General features: G+C 35.5%; 1 protein-coding gene across 6 annotated transcripts in view; it reads left to right on the forward strand.

Annotated features, from left to right (window-relative positions):
* Positions 1-17063, forward strand: part of SYNRG (synergin gamma) — a 91563-nt gene that overhangs the window by 54914 nt on the left and 19586 nt on the right. For all 6 annotated transcript variants that reach the window (XM_044674590.1, XM_044674592.1, XM_044674593.1 and 3 more), the window contains 3 exons: positions 3620-3735; positions 3917-3979; positions 7808-8764. In XM_044674590.1, coding sequence (XP_044530525.1) covers positions 3620-3735; positions 3917-3979; positions 7808-8764 — 1136 coding nt within the window. The remainder of the gene's footprint in view (positions 1-3619; positions 3736-3916; positions 3980-7807; positions 8765-17063) is intronic.

Here is a 17063-nt window from a genome sequence, read left to right on the forward strand (position 1 = left end):
CGATTCTTGCCTGTGAGAGTAATTCAAGGAATAAAAGGCTGCCAGTAGTCCAGTTGAGGTGATCAAGATATGATGGGAAACGTTTCAGAAAAAAAGAGGATTTAGTTTTATACTCATTGTTGAGGTCAAGGCAAAAAAATGTAAATTCACAATGGACTCGGTATGCTGCCTAGAGTTCATTTGAAAGGGGTAGTGGTTTATGTGGAAAGATCATCAATCTCCATTTTAGACATGTATGCCAGTCACTAAACATTAATTAAATGTCCGTGATATGTCAGGTTCTTGCTGATCACTGAGTTGCTCTCAAGGGACTTGCAATCTAATGGGGGAGACAACATACAAACAACTATGTCCAGTCACACTATATATAGGATGACAAATTGGAAATAATCAACGGCGAAAGCACTAGAATTAAAGATTAGGAAAGACTTACTGTAGAAGGAGGATTTTGAGCTGAGATTGTAGGGAGAAGGAGAAGTATTTCAGACATGAGAGATAGTGAAAATATCCATGATCAAGAAATAGTGTCTTGTTCTAGAAATATCAAAAATGCCAATGTCACTGGATTACAGACTTCATGATGAGGTTTAAAGTTTAAGAAGCCCTAGAAAGTGGGGGAGGGCCAGGTTATGAAGGGCTTTGAACTTTATAGTAAAGGTTTTATATTTGATACTAGAGGTGATAGTTAGCTACTATGTGATAAGAACTTTTGAGTAAGAGGTGGTAGGGAGAGTTACATGGTCAGACCTAGGATTGAAAGGAGAGACTCATGGCAGGCAGACCAACCAGCATGAAGTAAAGTATCAGTGTCAGAGGTGAGAAAAGAGCATATTCAAAAGATTTTATGAAGGTAAAATGATTGTCAAGCCTTGGCAATAGTTTGGATACAAAAAGGTAAGATTAAGAGAGATGAAGGAATTGAGGGTGAAATCTAGGTTTGAGCTTGGTGACTGGCTAGATGATGGTACTGTTGATAATAATAGAGAAGTTAGGAAGGAAAGGGGTCTTTGTTTTGGACGTGTTGAGTTTAAGATATAAGTCATCAAGTTGCAGATAAAAAACCTAGATATCAGCAAAGAGGTTAGATAAGTAGTTTGGAATCATTGACATAAAGAAGATTGAATTCATGGGAGCTGATAACCAAGTTATGCCAAACTAAAGAGTCTTCATCTTAAGCCATTGAAGCATTTTGAACAGAATGACATGGCAAGATATGTATAGGGAAAATGTTTAGTAGTAAATGAAATAGAAATGAGGAGAGAATAATGACTGGAAGACCTATTAGACTATTGTAGTAGCCAAAATGAGTAGAAATGAGAGCCTTTGCAAGGTAATAATAGTGAAAGAAAGGGAGCAGAGAAGTAAAAAATACTTCATAGATAAAAAGAATATCATTTGGTAACTGGAAATGAGAGTTGAGGAAAAAAGAAGTTATACAATACCAAGATTCTAAATAAGTCACACTGAATGAATGGTGGCACCACTCCCAGAAACAACAAAGTCAAAAAGAGGAACAGATTTGGAGGAGAAAATGATGAACTCAGCCTGAGTTTTGGATATGTCCAGTTTGAAGTGCTAGTAAAGGAGTTGGAGATGTGGATCTTGAGCTGGCAAGAGAGGCTGAAGCTAGAGACAGAAAATTGGAAATCATTTGTTTATCAGTGGAAGTTGAAGTCATGGAACTAGAATGGAGGCAGTCATCAATACCTTCTCCAGAGATATCAAAAAGGAAGATGCAATAACCACAGAGTAGTCTAGTGTATTTTCTCTGTTTCAATAGAGATGGTAGTGGGGAGAAGTTAAGTTTGGAAGCTTAGTCTTAACCTTTTTCTTAAGAAGCCATTAGTTTGTGTGGAAAGAGTCATAGTTCTCAGAATTTTAAATACTGTGCTCATCCCACTTGGGTACTTTTCATCATTTCTGAGGAACAAAAGTAGCCGTTTTCCTATTTAGAACTGGGAATGAATATGTTTATATGTAAATAGTATAAACACTTTCGTGGCCATTACCAGTTGTTTTTTAATAATGAGTTCAGAGGAATCCGCTAGAATGAATTGCTCAATTGCAGTATGCATAAAATTACAGACTGAGTCATAGCTTTTTTTGAATGGGATTTTCATTTTATTGGTTTTAATCAGCAACACTTCATTACCCTGAAGATGCTCTGTTTTTTTCTAACTACCTTATCCTGTGGTGAACATAATTTTAAAATTAATATTATTTAGTTAAATGTCAGATATAGCAGAAAGATTTTACCAACTTGAAGTCACAGAGCTTTAACAAACTATTCTTGGTTAGAGGGTACAAAAGATAAAATATATTATGCAGCTGGGTGTTTTCCCTACTGCATTAATTCTTTCTATTCAGTCATAAAAACAACATTTTGCTCAGTGAGCTATAGTCCAATTACTTATAGAGCTTTTCTTTAAAGTCCATCTATGGTGTATACATGATTACCCATTTCATTTTCAAAGTAGACATTCATTGGCTATCTTAACAGCAGTGTGAAATTAAATTATATCTCGACTATAGTTTGATGCAACCACACTTAGTCCTGAAGCACTGTGGGCTACCATTAGCATGCCTGTGTAAGAGTGGGTTTGTATCTTGCTTGTAGGCCACTGATAAGATTTAAATGACTACTACTGAAAGATTCTTGCTCTGGGGTACAGGATTCAATAGAAATTCATTTATTTAGGTTGTGTGTGGTATTGAATGACTTAAACTGGAGGTAGAATACAGTCATTCATATGTAAAGGTTGTTCTTCCAGGGAGCTTGCAACTGTCTGATAAGAAAAAAAAAAGCAGTTGTCGTGTATTTGAACCTTCCAAAAATTGCCAACATAGATATTGCTTCTTATACTACTTTCCCTGTGCAGTAAGAAATATGTTCTCAGTGAAAGTCTTTTAATCTAATTGTGAAGTGATTGTTGTTTTGCCTCAAAGATAACTCCTGGAATCCACTGATGTGTTTTCTTGTAAAAATGCAAATTACATTAATGCTACTATTTCATATCAGATAGGTTAACTTCTGCCAGTAGCAATCAAAAGCAGAGAATTTCAAGCTTGACTTGAACAACATTTCAGGTTCTGATTCTTATCATCTTTATTCTATCTCTACTCTGAACCCATTTTAAAGCATACAACTTATAATAAGGTTAGCATAATACATTTTAAAAATCTAGTTTCTCTGGTTGGCTACACATGTTTGGAGCAGTTCAGTTCTGTGGTTTTGTATCAAGGGAAGATTAAAGGGGCTTTATAGCCATAAACACTCCCCTTCTTGCCATCCCCTGTCCCCCTTCCCCACCCCAGTCTATTATTTTGACTCATAAAGGTGAGCTAGAATAAGCCATGTGTAGAGTCAGTATGTAACTGACCACTCTCATATTCATAGAAAGGCTGCTTTTAAGTCTTGATTTTTTTAAAAGCTGAAATAATCTAGTAAAAAAATTATCATAATTGCATTAGTGTCAAAATGTTTCCATGGCCTTTGGCATGTAACCAATTTTATAGGAGGTATATAATTTCTATTTCAGAAATCAAGCTCATATAATTTCTGGTAATGCTAAGGAGTTTAATGTGTTAAACATTTAAGGGATTTTCTTCCCCTTTCTAGTGCCCCTTCTTTGATACCACTTCCAGGAACAAAAGCACCACCTTCAACAGATAAATATTCTGTATTTAAAGGAATTGCTGTTGATAAGACATCCGAAAATGCAACTCCCTTTGGAGGTAAAAAATAAAATTTGTTTGCTCATAAAATATAAAATATTTATGTTTCTATGATTTTAGTAGTGATTTTGTTCTAGCTATGTAAAATATCTGTTTTTAGGTAAAAGTTCTAAATTAGATTTAGCTGTGATGTGCTTTCACAATAACCTTAAAACTTTTGCCTTTTTTTAATGCAATATAGAACATGGAGACAAATACAGTGCTTTCAGAGAATTAGAACAGCCTGCAGAAAATAAGTCTCTGGGTAAGTTTTTGGTCATATATGGTAAATAAATAAAGACTGGGAGTGCGTGTGTCTGTGTCTCTCTCTCTCTCTCTCTCTCTCTCTCTCCCTCTCTCTCTTCCCTCTCTCTTCCCTCTCTCCCCACATGAGCAGAATTTGACAGAGAGATATAGGCATGAAGCCCTTCTACCCTGGCTTAGATTCTGAGATTTCACCAAACTGTGGGCCTCCTTTGTCATTTGCTTAGTCATCTTCCTTTTAATAGAAATATATTGAGTCAGCGTTTTTAAAAACAAAGGCCTGGCCTAGGCAAAGCTATAGATGTCATCTCAAGATTCCTGCCTTTGGGTCACTGGTATTCCAAAGTGTAGGTTGGTTGAGCTCTTTATTACTAACTGAGAGGATATGGTCCTCTTTCCTCGGGGTGGTGCACAATTCATCTTTATAAACTAACCATCTTGGGGCAGCTGGGTAGCTCAGTGGATTGAGAGCCAGGCCTAGAGAGGGGAGGTTCTAGGTTCAAATCTGGCCTCAGGCACTTCCCAGCTGTGTGACCCTGGGCAAGTCCCTTGACCCCCATTGCCTACCCTTACACTCTTCTGCCTTAGAGCCAATATACAGTATTGACTCCAAGACAGAAGGTAAAGGTTTAAAAAATAATAATAATAATAAACTAACCATCTTTCTTATGAATGTAAAGACAAATTTACTTTAAAACAGTAGAAAGATGAAATTGTTTTTGGGAGATGCATCAGAAACCTTCTTTTGCAATGTTTTATGTCCTTGACAGAATGACAGGATAGAGATAGACTCTTGAGGTACCAAGACTGTCACTGGAAAACAAGCAGGATATAGTCATGGAATAATATGCTTAATATATCATAATGTAGTCATTTTTTGATATTAAAGTTTCCATTTATTATCACTATGTTGTAAATAGTTGTCAATTTATAAACTACCCACTGCTGATTTCTTTTTAACCTTTCACCAGCTTACCTCACTAATGGAAAAGTTTACAATTCATCAGTAAGTTTAGTTTGCTGTGGTGGTTTCATTTTAAAAATTAAAACAAAACAAAAAGTTGTCAATTTCACAGATTAGTTTAAAGTCACACATCAAATTTTAAATTAAATTACCTGTTATTTCGTGAAATTATATATTAGGTGAAATAACTAACATAATACATCCTTTATAATATGACCATGAATAGAACTACCAAAAAATTATTAGTTAATTTAAGAATATTTAACATTTCTGTCCATTTGTGAAGTTGACTTCATTCTTGTTAGTACTGTATCTTAAAAACTCAAGGAAATTGAGTGCGGTTTCATAGACTATACAAAAATTAAGATAGTAAATGAAAATGCCTTTGTTCAAACATTTTGCTGGTGAACTGGTTATATATTCTAGATTAACAGAGTTCTTCTCCATTTCTTAACCATCCTTCCCTGAATTATAATTTTTTATTTTTTTGTTAAACCCTTACTTGCATCTTAGAATCAATACCATGTATTGATTCCAAGGCAGAAAAGCAGTAAGGGCTAGGCAAATGGGGGTTGAGTGGCTCGCCAGGGACACACAGGTAGGAAGTGTCTGGGTTCAGATTTGAACCTAGGACTCCTGCCTGGCTCTCAATCCACTGAGCCACCCAGCTGCCCCCAATTATAATTTTTTAAATAAATTTGTATTTATAGCTTTAGGTTTTTTTATGTCATTAGAATTTCTTCCAGTTTTCCTCCACCTTTCTTTTCACCAAGAGTTATCTCATATAACAAATAATATTTTTTAAAGAAAAAAGAACAGATTTGGCTGCTACATCAATAAAGTCTGAAAATACATGCATGTTCTAAACCCATGGATTTCCTACCTTTGTGAAGAAGTGGAGTTGAGGGGAGCTTCTCATATCTCTTCTTGTCACCATGCTAGTTCTTTTTAATTTTGCAACATTCATTTTTGATTGTTTTGTGGTCTTTATATTTAAATTGTTGTAGTTACTGGGTAAACTGTTTCATTGGCTCCACTTACTTAATTCTGCATCAGATCATAAAAATCTTTCCATGCTTCTATATTCATCATTTTTTTTTCATTTTTATTGATGTGGTTTGTTTTTGCATTATAAAACATTTACAGAGTGCTCTCATTCTATGAAAGGTCTCATAACAGTAAAATAATTAAGCTAAGTTCATCATACGGTGACCTTATCTGAAAGTGCATGCAGCATTTCCACAACTATAAAACCCTCCCACTTCTCTTTTTCAATTTTTTTTAATTAACAGAAGTCTCTTGTCTCTATCTCATTCCCTGTCCCATCCCAAAAAAGAGAAAAAAAAGCCAAATTCCTTATAGCAAATATGCATAGTCAAATAAAACACATTCCCTCATTGGCTGTATATAAAAATAAATGTCTCGTTCTGCACCCTAAATCTGTTACCTCTCTGTCAGGAGATAGTATGTTTCATTATTAGATCATAGATGATAAGCGTATGATTATAGTTGTTACAACTTTCAGAGTTTTTGTCTTTACAGTGTCATCACTGTATGAATTATTCTCTATTCTATTCTTTTCATTCTGTCAGCTTATAAAGTCTTCAAAGTTGTTAATTTTTATAATGAACTTATGATATAAATTGTTCTTATTCCACTTATTTTGCTCTATTGGTTCATATAAATCTCTTCATGAAGGGGCAGCTGGGTAGCCCAGTGGATTGAGAACCAGGCCTAGAGAAGGGAGGTTCTAGGTTCAAATCTGGCCTCAGGCACTTCCCAGCTGTGTGACCCTGGGCAAGTCACTTGACCTCCATTGCCTACCCTTACCACTCTACTGCCTTGGAGCCAGTACTGTGTATTGGCTCCAAGACAGAAGATAAGGGTTTTTTTGTTTTATTTTGTTTTTAATAAATAAATAAATCTCTTCCTGTCTCTTTGCAATCTCATTTTTGTGGTCTTAGATGATATTTTGGGGAAGGATAAGTCTGACGCCCTTATTTTTCTCTTTCTGATGAAATTTTCTTTTTTTTTCTTTTTTTTTTTTTTTAACCCTTGTACTTCGGTGTATTGTCTCATAGGTGGAAGATTGGTAAGGGTGGGCAATGGGGGTCAAGTGACTTGCCCAGGGTCACACAGCTGGGAAGTGGCTGAGGCCGGGTTTGAACCTAGGACCTCCTGTCTCTAGGTCTGACTCTCACTCCACTTAGCTACCCAGCTGCCCCCCGAAATTTTCTTTTAAATTAATGCCTCTGTAATTCAGGAATATCAATTTATAGCAAATCCTGGATTAAAAATACACAATTAAGCAAAATGTTGGCTATCAACACTGAATTTCTCATTACTTAACCAGCACCATCAATGCATATGATTCTCCCTTATTGCTTAATGTTTAAATGTTTTATTCTTGGTAGACCACCATTCCATGGTGTGGCTCTCCAGTAATACTCAGACCCTCCTCAATTCACTGCATGCTCAATTGGCCAATTACAGGGGTAGAAAGTAGAAAAGCCCTGACCCTGGTAGTAGAATGGCTGCAGTTGTCAGTATTGGACATAAGAAGTATTGCAGAAATAACTATTTAAAAGGCATTGAAGAAATGAAATGGACCATAAAGTATCAACAGGGTTCTTATTTATCTTCCTATCCATGAATTTCAATATAGAAATAATCTGTGGTTTCCAAATTGTGGGGTATAAGGGAGGGCAAATACAAAGAATCAAATGGTAGTTAAATGTGTCCTCAATAATGTAAGGAAGATTGGAAGAGTACCTAATAAATATATTTGACACTTTGCATGAAATTGGATTTAGTGTGTATTATTTGGTTTTTAGTTGAACATACTTGTTCCCTTTTTCATTCCAGGAGATAGCCTTGCAGAATTCCGAGCTACAGGAACAGATGATGGTTTCACAGATTTTAAAACAGCTGACAGCATATCACCACTAGAACAACCAGCAAAAGATAAAATGTTTCCAATACCCTTCCCCTCTTTAACTGTACAACAGAAACAACAAACACAAGCAAAAAATCATCTGAACTTGGCAGACCTAGATATGTTTTCCTCTGTTGGTGCCCCTAGTGAAAAACCACTTTCTTTTCCAGATGCATTTAGTTCATCAAAATCATCATCCATGCGACCACTCCCAACGACTGCTTCTATGACCACTACAACATCAGCACCGACTAAAAATTCTAGCTTAGCTGATGACTTTGGAGAATTCAGCCTTTTTGGGGGATATTCTAGTTCAGCATCTGTTGGGGGACAGGATGACTTTGCAGATTTTATGGCTTTCAATAATAGCTCCGGCTTGTCTGAGCAAAAGGCAGATGATAAATACGATATCCTTAAAGAAGAAGCTAGCAGTATTCCTATGACTAGCAGCATAGGCAGCACAATGAGAAATGGGCAGAATTCTTCAACTGCTGCTCCAACCAAATATGATGTCTTCAAACAGCTTTCTCTGGAGGGTTCTGGAATAGGTGTTGAGGAGCTGAAAGATAGTACCCCTCCAGGGAAAAATGACGACGATTTTGCTGACTTCCATTCAAACAAATTTTCATCTCTATGTGGTAATTCAGACAAATCTCTGGTGGAAAAAGTGGTAGCTTTTAGGCATGCCAAAGAAGATTCTGCTTCAGTGAAGTCTTTGGACCTGCCTTCCATTGGTGGTAGCAGTGTTGGCAAGGAGGACTCTGAAGATGCACTCTCTGTTCAGTTTGACATGAAACTGGCTGATGTAGGAGGAGATCTTAAGCATGTCATGTCTGATAGCTCTTTGGATTTGCCCACAGTTAGTGGCCAGCATCCGCCTGCAGCAGGTGAGGAATTGGTGCGATTGCTCTGGTGATAGTCGTAGATTTCAAAGATAATTCCGTGTGGCTGATTTACAGTATTTAATGCTCTTACCCTTTACCATTGTGAAAGGTTCTTTAATTGCAAACCCCTTAGTTGCCAAAATCCCTCTAAAACAGTGTAATACTGACTTTTTTGACCACTTGCTGAGATTGAATAGTTAAAATACTTTTGTTTTGGAATCTTACACCAACTTGGCTCATTAACACTTAACAGCTAGAAAATCCCTGCATTGAACAGAGATTTGAAATAACATTTTCAGTGTTAGCAGTGCTCCTCCAGTTCTGCCTGCAAGGTCAGTGTACCTCCTTTGCTTTTTCTTGTCTTGTGGGTAATTTCTTCAGCTGCCAGAAGTGACCAATTAGTGTTCTAATTAGGTTTACAGAAGCACACTATGCCAAGAGTAAAAGCTTCTAACTAAATAACCCAGTATTGTAATCTGCCCTTTCAAGACAGGAAGAAAAAAAATAGACTATATTGATGTGCTGTGTTTTAGGTATGGGCAACAAAGGAGGGTTATACATTGTTATTGTCAGTGAAATCATAGTTCTCAGTGTTAACACTAATACTGGTATTATTTAATTATAACAAATCTGTCAGTGCTAGGGTAGATGAGCAACTAGCTATCTGTTTGGGGAAAATCAAAATTAGCTGAATGTATCTTCAGCGGCCCTCTTTAAACTCTCTATGAAGTTAGAGATAGGACAACATATGAAACAAGTATATTTCAGTCTTCATAGCATAAAAACTAACTTCCCAAGTGTCCTAGTTTTTTTCTTTTGATATGTACATAGAGAGATGGTTAAACCTATTTTGTGGCCTTTAATAATGAGAAATATCTCAGTATTACTGTATATTCTAAAGAAAGCATTATGCAGTTGAAAGTTTTTTGAACGGGAGGGGGACACACTGTTAACTGTAAGAATTATTACCATAAGGATCAATTATTTCCATAAGAGAAATTTCTTCCAAGTTTACAGATCTGGATTGAAAATTATATAGTTCTGTAGTTTTGCATCATATGGTATTTTTATGTCAGAAAACAAACCTAGATCTTTCCGTTGGCTTCCTAAGTATGCACAGGGCATGCTCCTGTTAAAGGTTCTGAAAGTAGGAGCAATTAGCCAAGACATTCCATATTTCATGTTGCTGCTTGGCAAAGTGTTCTAAACACAGCAGGCTTTCCAAATAGCACCTCATGCTCTTGAATGTTTACTTTCTTTTTTATGTGCTTTACTCAAGTATTTTTCTATCTTTTTTTCTTTTTTTGTTCAATATAATGATTTTGCTTTTTTTTTTTTTTTTTTTTTTTTTTTTTTTTTTTTTTTTTGGTACAAGCTAGCTGCTTTGGGGCCGTGGCAGTTAATTGCAAACTGCTCAGTTTTGTGAAAATTGTCTTCATTTTTACCTAAAAATAATAGCTTGTAACCTGGGTACTAGTCTTTTGGACACTGAAGTTATTAATTAGAAGCTATTTTTCTGAAAGTGAGTCTGTATTCTTTCACAATGCCAAGCTAAATGTTTTCACAAGGAGAGTTTCACTCCAGCCCTTTTCTGTTTTAGTCTTCTGACTGAGCTTGCTCTTATTTATTTGTTAAAATAACCTCCTGTGCTCGTGTTCTTTTATGTATGTTTGGAACATTTCTAGCTTTGAACCTGTAACGTTCAAGCCAAGTCTCTTCAGTTTGCATATATTCTTAAAAGCATATTGTTTCCTCCTCCCTTTGATCTGTAAATTTCATGTCAGAAAGGAGCAGTATCCCTTTAGAGTGGTTAGCAAGGGTTGTTGTCTGACCACTGAGCTACATTATAGTTGCACAAAAATGCTACATTAAAGTGTTAAAGGGGATCAATGGCAGTGAATTTCGAAAGCTGGTTTGGCTTTACCCATAAAACATCATAGTATCCTACCCTCTGAGTTCGTAGGTTGCATGAATCCCTTAGTAGGGAAATAAGCAATAGACTTACTTCACTGGAACTATTGAAGAGGGAATAATAAAGTTCAGTCAGTTTCTTTCTGAGGACCTTAATCCTATTGAGTGACCCTAACTTAACTCTGTAAAAGGATACTGTCTCTTTAAACTTTGCTATAATTCTTTGTATGAAAGACAGATAATACTAATAACTTGCCTGATTTCTTGCATATATTCAATTTAATACTTTTGAGAACTTGCTGCATATAGTTTTGACTAGACTGCTTTGATATTTTTTCCCTCTAAATTTAATCTCTTCATTTAAACATTTTAATGTTCAATTGGGTTAAATCCATTTTATTCTATTTTAACTGCAGCAGGAACTCACCCTCATTTGTAACATTATTCAAAAGGGTTAGCAAACCAGCTGCATCTGCCTACCTGTATAGTAGCTCTTCTTTGACATTAAAAATCTTTGTATTTTAATCGACACCTGGTTTTTTGCTGCTTTTCTGATGTCTTTTTTCAATTTAAACATTTTCTGTGTGAATGTGCCTTCTCAAACTTGCGTTAGTATATTCTTCTGCAAAAACTGACCTGCATGCTTATTCTTATGACTTCCTTTTGAGCTCTTCTGTATCACTATCTTTTTTTGTGATCTGTAAGTCCTGTGTTAATAAATAATACCTTGGCATATTTTGAAAGTGTGGGGGTGTGTGTAATTTATACCTGGGAAGGATAAAACAGAGATAGAACTTGAGCCATACCTAAGATCAGAGCCAATAGTGTCTCTGGAGCTACTTGTTTTTTGTTTTGGATTGTTTTACAACTCCTTTTTCCTATGGAACAATTGTAGCTTGTTCAGTAATAGGGAATTTTAGATTTTTTTTTTATTCCACTAATGCAAGCCCTTTGGGAATATTGAACTTGTACTGTGTCTTTTAAATATTAGAAAACCCTCTACCTTTTAAAAGTAAACTTACCCTAACTTTTTCTGGAGGAAGGGACCAAGTAAGTGGGTTTTAATTTTGAAAAAGAAAAAACAATTAAGAAATCTACTTAAAATTAGATATCTACACATTTATTTCAAAATAGGTCATCAAATGGTTTTGACTTGACTTATGGTCACCATAGACCTACTCTGAATTTAAATTGATGATCCTGCAGAGGAAACTGTTTAAGGCTAATCCCTGGAGGACTTCAGACCTAAATGTGAGCTGGATTCAGAATTATATGTCCTCTAGTATCTCAGATCAATTTTTTTAAGCTTAAGAATTTAGTTTGAAGCCTGATTAAGTTTTCATTTATTACTAATAATCTATGGAACATAATCTCCTCTCACCCCGCAAAATAACTTTGGATATATGTGATAAAACTATATTTTAAAAACCAATTTCCAGAGCTACCAATACAATTTAGGAGTCTGTGTTGGTCAAACCTATAAGCTAACTGGTTTGTTTTTTTTTTTCCATTTTAGAGCAGAATGGAGGAGAGGTATCTTTTTTTTAAGTAAAAACCACAGATGCCTTTAAAAACATTTTGGAGGGAAGTGAAAATTCTAGGCTAAATTTTAAGTCAGGTGACTTAATTTTTGATTGAAAATAAAGGAAATTTAACCAAGGGCAAGAAGTTATAACAAGATGGCTGGAGAAGGGAATCTGTGATGGTATCTGAAAATGAATCTTTGGGGATAGGGAAGAATTCAGATTATTTGGTATAATCATATCTAAAGGAGAGAAAGCAGAAGCACTATTGTGGAAAGCACCTCCTGCATAACACAATGAACCATAAACCATGTTTAGTATGTAGTTTATAGGATGTTTCTTGCTAAACTCAAGAAATGTCCTCTGTCACAAATTGACATTCATCTTAAATGAAAAGATCCTACTAATTCCTAAAAATCAGCAGGATATAAAAGACAGTTGAATTGAAAAAGAATTTCAAAGAATGATGCTGATTTCTTAGCCCACTTAAAAGATCAAATTATTTTGTATTTCCTGATAACTTGGGATCTATGTTTTTCAGTTGTGTACATTTGGTATTTATTCTTTGAATGTTATAGACATGCAGTGGAACATTAGGAGCAGAAAATGTTACTGAAAGAAGTCAACCTTGGACCATGTGGAATTGGTGTCTAGTCAAGGGACTCCCTCATATGCCCTCTAGGACAGTTTGTGTGTCTGTTGGCATTGTCATCCTACTCAACATAAAGGTGGGATGGGTGCGCTTGGTGTTCTAAGTTGCCTAATGATGACCACTTATCTACTGTCCTTCCTCATTCTCCTGAGCTAGTGGCATGAATATGAAATGTCAGCAATCCTTTGTCCTCTACTTTCAGGTAGCCACTTTACACTATTGAACTTAATGCAGGGCCATAGAAACTAACTTAGATTGTGTGGATATAAAATAAGTTATGGGCAATTAAATTTAGACTTATCAGTTCAAATGAAGAATGGCAGATTTTATGTATGTAATACTGAAAAGCAGTTTATGTGTCACCATTTAATAGCCTGTCAGAAATCTGCTATGATCTGTCTTTATTTTCTTCAACAACACCAATCCCAGCAAATTTGAGGCTTTTCATAGGCTAGATTATCATTACTAGAGAATACAGACTTTTGGCTATTCTGAGATAGTAGGATGAAACTAAGAGAGGAGACCAGAAACTGAAAATTAACATTTCACAACACAATAGGTTGTGCTAAATAAGGTTCAGATTGCTATTGAGATTCAAAGGATCCTTCTTCCTTGATCCAATAGACATTTTTGTTGCTCCATGAGAATACCCCTGGGAAAAAGGAATTTATTCTCTGTCCTCATTCTAGAACACTTGTCTTGATTGTCTGGACATGTGCCTGGTATTTTAGAAAAGATTTATATGGAGAAGGCCCCTAAACTCTGTGCTTCCTACAATAAAAGTGGTAATGGGGGGGGGGCCGCTGGGTAGCTTAGTGGATTGAGAGCCAGGTCTAGAGATGGGAGGACCTAGGTTCAAATCTGGCCTCAGACACTTCCCATCTGTGTGACCCTGGGCAAGTCACTTGACCCCCATTGCCCACCCTTACCATTCTTCCACCTAGGAGCCAATACACAGAAGTTAAGGGTTTGAAAATGTTAAAAAAAAAAAAAAAAAAAAAAAGTGGTAATGGGATGATAACCCATATTGCCAACACTGATCCAAAATTCAAAATTAATTTTAAAAAATCTTCTGCTGTTGTCTTGGAGGCCTCATCCTGAAATTGACTTTTGAAAGTTTTAAACTTTTTATGCATGTACTGAAAAATATAAATATTTCAACCAACATATTTTGTTCAAGGGAATGTAAATATAGGGTATGGTAGGGACCTAATGTTATTGCAATAGCACGAGCAAAAAATCCATGTTATTTGTGATCCATAGTGAAAAAGCAGATTGTATAGTTCTTGCTTTGTCCTTTTTCTAGGCACACTGAAGAAGTTGATGTTTGTAGTATGTGCCTAGTATCAAATACATGTATAAAAGCACACAGTTGTGGATGCATTCTCTTGAGCTCGATAATGGCTCTACTTAGTACAATCAAAGAATACTCTAAAATTTCAAATGTAGTAATTGTTCCCTGTTTGTTTTATTGTGTTGCAGACTCTTGCTTTTCTTTCCTTTTTCTATTGCAATTTGTTGAGTATGCCTGTCAAATCAAAAACAGCTATAGAAGCTTAAGTGATTACAATATAAAAGAGTAGATGTAACCCTTAGTTTGCCAGACAATTCACCTATTAGTTATTCCAAAGTTCTTACAGAAAAGTCTTAGCTTGGCAGACTCTTCAGTATTATGAAGAACATTGTATTCTCAAGTACATTACATAGAGTGAGGATAGGGAGAAGGAAGTGTTTATGAAATTTACTTTGAAGAAGAATACACAGATGTCAGAGATTTTGCACTCATTAGCAATATTCCAATAGCAAACAGATTTTAGCAGTCACAATCATACAGTATTCCTAATGACATCAGTAAATGTGGTTTTTAACTATTTAAAGTAAACCAGCTTACAAATTAACTAATTTAGCGGATGATTTTTTTTCCCATTCTTTGCATTTGTAAACTAGCTTAGAAAAAGCAAAAGTGTTAATCAAATTTTATTTTTAAAAATGTTAGCAGGTTCACTGCTCATTATTTTAAGATTCTTAAGAGATTTTTAAACTCCTGGCATGCATCTCACTTGGGATATTTCTGTGATTTGTTCCAAAACATAAGCTCTTGTTAGTCTCATTTTCCAGTATGAATTGGGATTTGTTGATGATATGGGTGTATAATTATATAAATAATTTCAATCTTGCCAGCTTAACTAATTTTTTGGTTTAAATGCTATTTTTGTAATTCTATATACTGTCACCCCTGTTTTTAAAAAACTATTTCCATAATTACACAAGGGAATTTTTTATTTCCATGGAAACTGGTTTGGCAGTTTTTAGCTAAAGCTAATTTTTCGTTAAATTGATCTCTAGCATCTAGGAAATTTACAATTTTTTAATAAGAACCAATTTTTAACATAACTGCATAAACAGTCATTCTGCTATATTCCAATAATAAAAATGTCCCCATTGTGAAACATTCTCCTCAGGCTATTTGAAGGCCCTGATTGCATTTAATTGAAACTACCTTTTATTTAAATTTAACTTTGAGACATGTACTTTTGTTCACTTTACGGAAGAGAGTCTACAAGAGCATTCAGACTGAGATTTGTATTGGGGGCAAGGATCTTATAGCGAGAGTACTATCTTCTATACATTTGAATTCAACATATTTTCAGCTTGATTTTTTAAAATAAACCATAACATTTAAAAACCCCATCATCCTGTGAAAGACACTTAATTTCCTGGAAAGTGTTCCTTTTTAAACATCCAATTTTTTTTTTCAAAATTTGACTCTCAGTTCCCCTTCCCTAACTGAATCAAGAAAGAGTTAGGGCATCCTGTGTAGAGGCAGTGGGGTGTCAGAAATCCTTTAATTAACTTCAGCTAACCAGTATTGCTGTGAAGAAAATATAAGGACCTAGTGCCCTGGCAAAGTGGAATAATGGGTAGCTCTAGATAATAAATAGGGGTTTCAGAAGGTGACATTTTCCAGATAAGTCATATTGTTATGGATCAGCATCATCCTATTTATATGCCTCACTCTGTATTGAGCAAGTAGAAAGAGGCAAGTTTTTAAAGAGGAAGTCTATAGGCCCACCCATAAAGGTACTCTGACAGTACCAACTGCTCCAAACCTACCACATATATACTGTTGGAAAATCAGTTAGGAAACTTTTTGGTCTTTCCTTCCCCCATAAGTAGCAGTTTTTTTGTTTCTTTTTTTTTCTTTTTTAACTTGGAAGCTGTTTCATTTAAGACTCTTAAGCAATGGGGCAAATAGGTGGTTCAGTGGATAATCAAGCAGGCCCAGAGATGGGAGAGCCTGGGTTCAAATGTGGCCTCAGGCACTTCCTAGCTGGGTCACCGTGGGCAAGTGGACTCCAGTTGTCTATCCCTTAGCACTCTACTTGGTATCAATTCTAAGACAAAAGGTAACAGTTTACAAAAAGATACAAACAGCAATTTAGCTTCACTTCATTCACATTCACTTCATGTTTTTAGTAGTCCGGTCACAAAAGCATACCAAGCACATTCTGGATTTTAGACGCTTTGTAATATGTTTTCTGGCTTGGGGTTCTCACTTAAAAAAGAAAGACAAGAGAGGAGGAAGAAGAAGAAGAGGAAGATAAAGTTGAATGAGAAGCAGGCAGCTTGTTAATAATAGCAGTGTTATGGGCTAAAATAGATGATCGGAATGTTTCTTCCTCACACCCCGTCAGTCACGCAGTGGGAAGCACACAGTGGCCCAAATAATGACTGGGTAAGTAACTGCCTGATCAAAGCCCCACTTAGAGCATTTTTGGTTCATTCTGAAACAAAGCCCTTAACTAATTAAAAGTTAGGTGCCTGTGTTGCCATTTTCACCTTAATTTAATGTTGGAAACTTGTTTTCCTTTTTTTTAATTACCCAGTTCATATACATCTGCTTTTCTTCTTTTTCTTACACTTGTGTTCTCTAAGGAGCATTTTCTGGGCAAAGTCAGGACAGAGGTAAATAGTTAAAAGTGACAAGTTGTTTTTCTTTTAACTAAGTAGTATATTTGTTAATGTGATTTATTTTATATACATAACTATATATATATTAGCTTACAAAAGACCTACAATTTTTTATCATAAAGACACTTCTATAGTCTTACTATGTGTAATGGTTTTTTTTTTCCATATCCAAAGAAAATGGTTTCATAGAGTTGCATATAAACCTCAATCTCACCTTGACTTGAGGTGGAAGTATAAACCCTAA

This window comes from Gracilinanus agilis, chromosome 4, assembly GCF_016433145.1.
Source record: "Gracilinanus agilis isolate LMUSP501 chromosome 4, AgileGrace, whole genome shotgun sequence".
NCBI lineage: Eukaryota > Metazoa > Chordata > Mammalia > Didelphimorphia > Didelphidae > Gracilinanus > Gracilinanus agilis.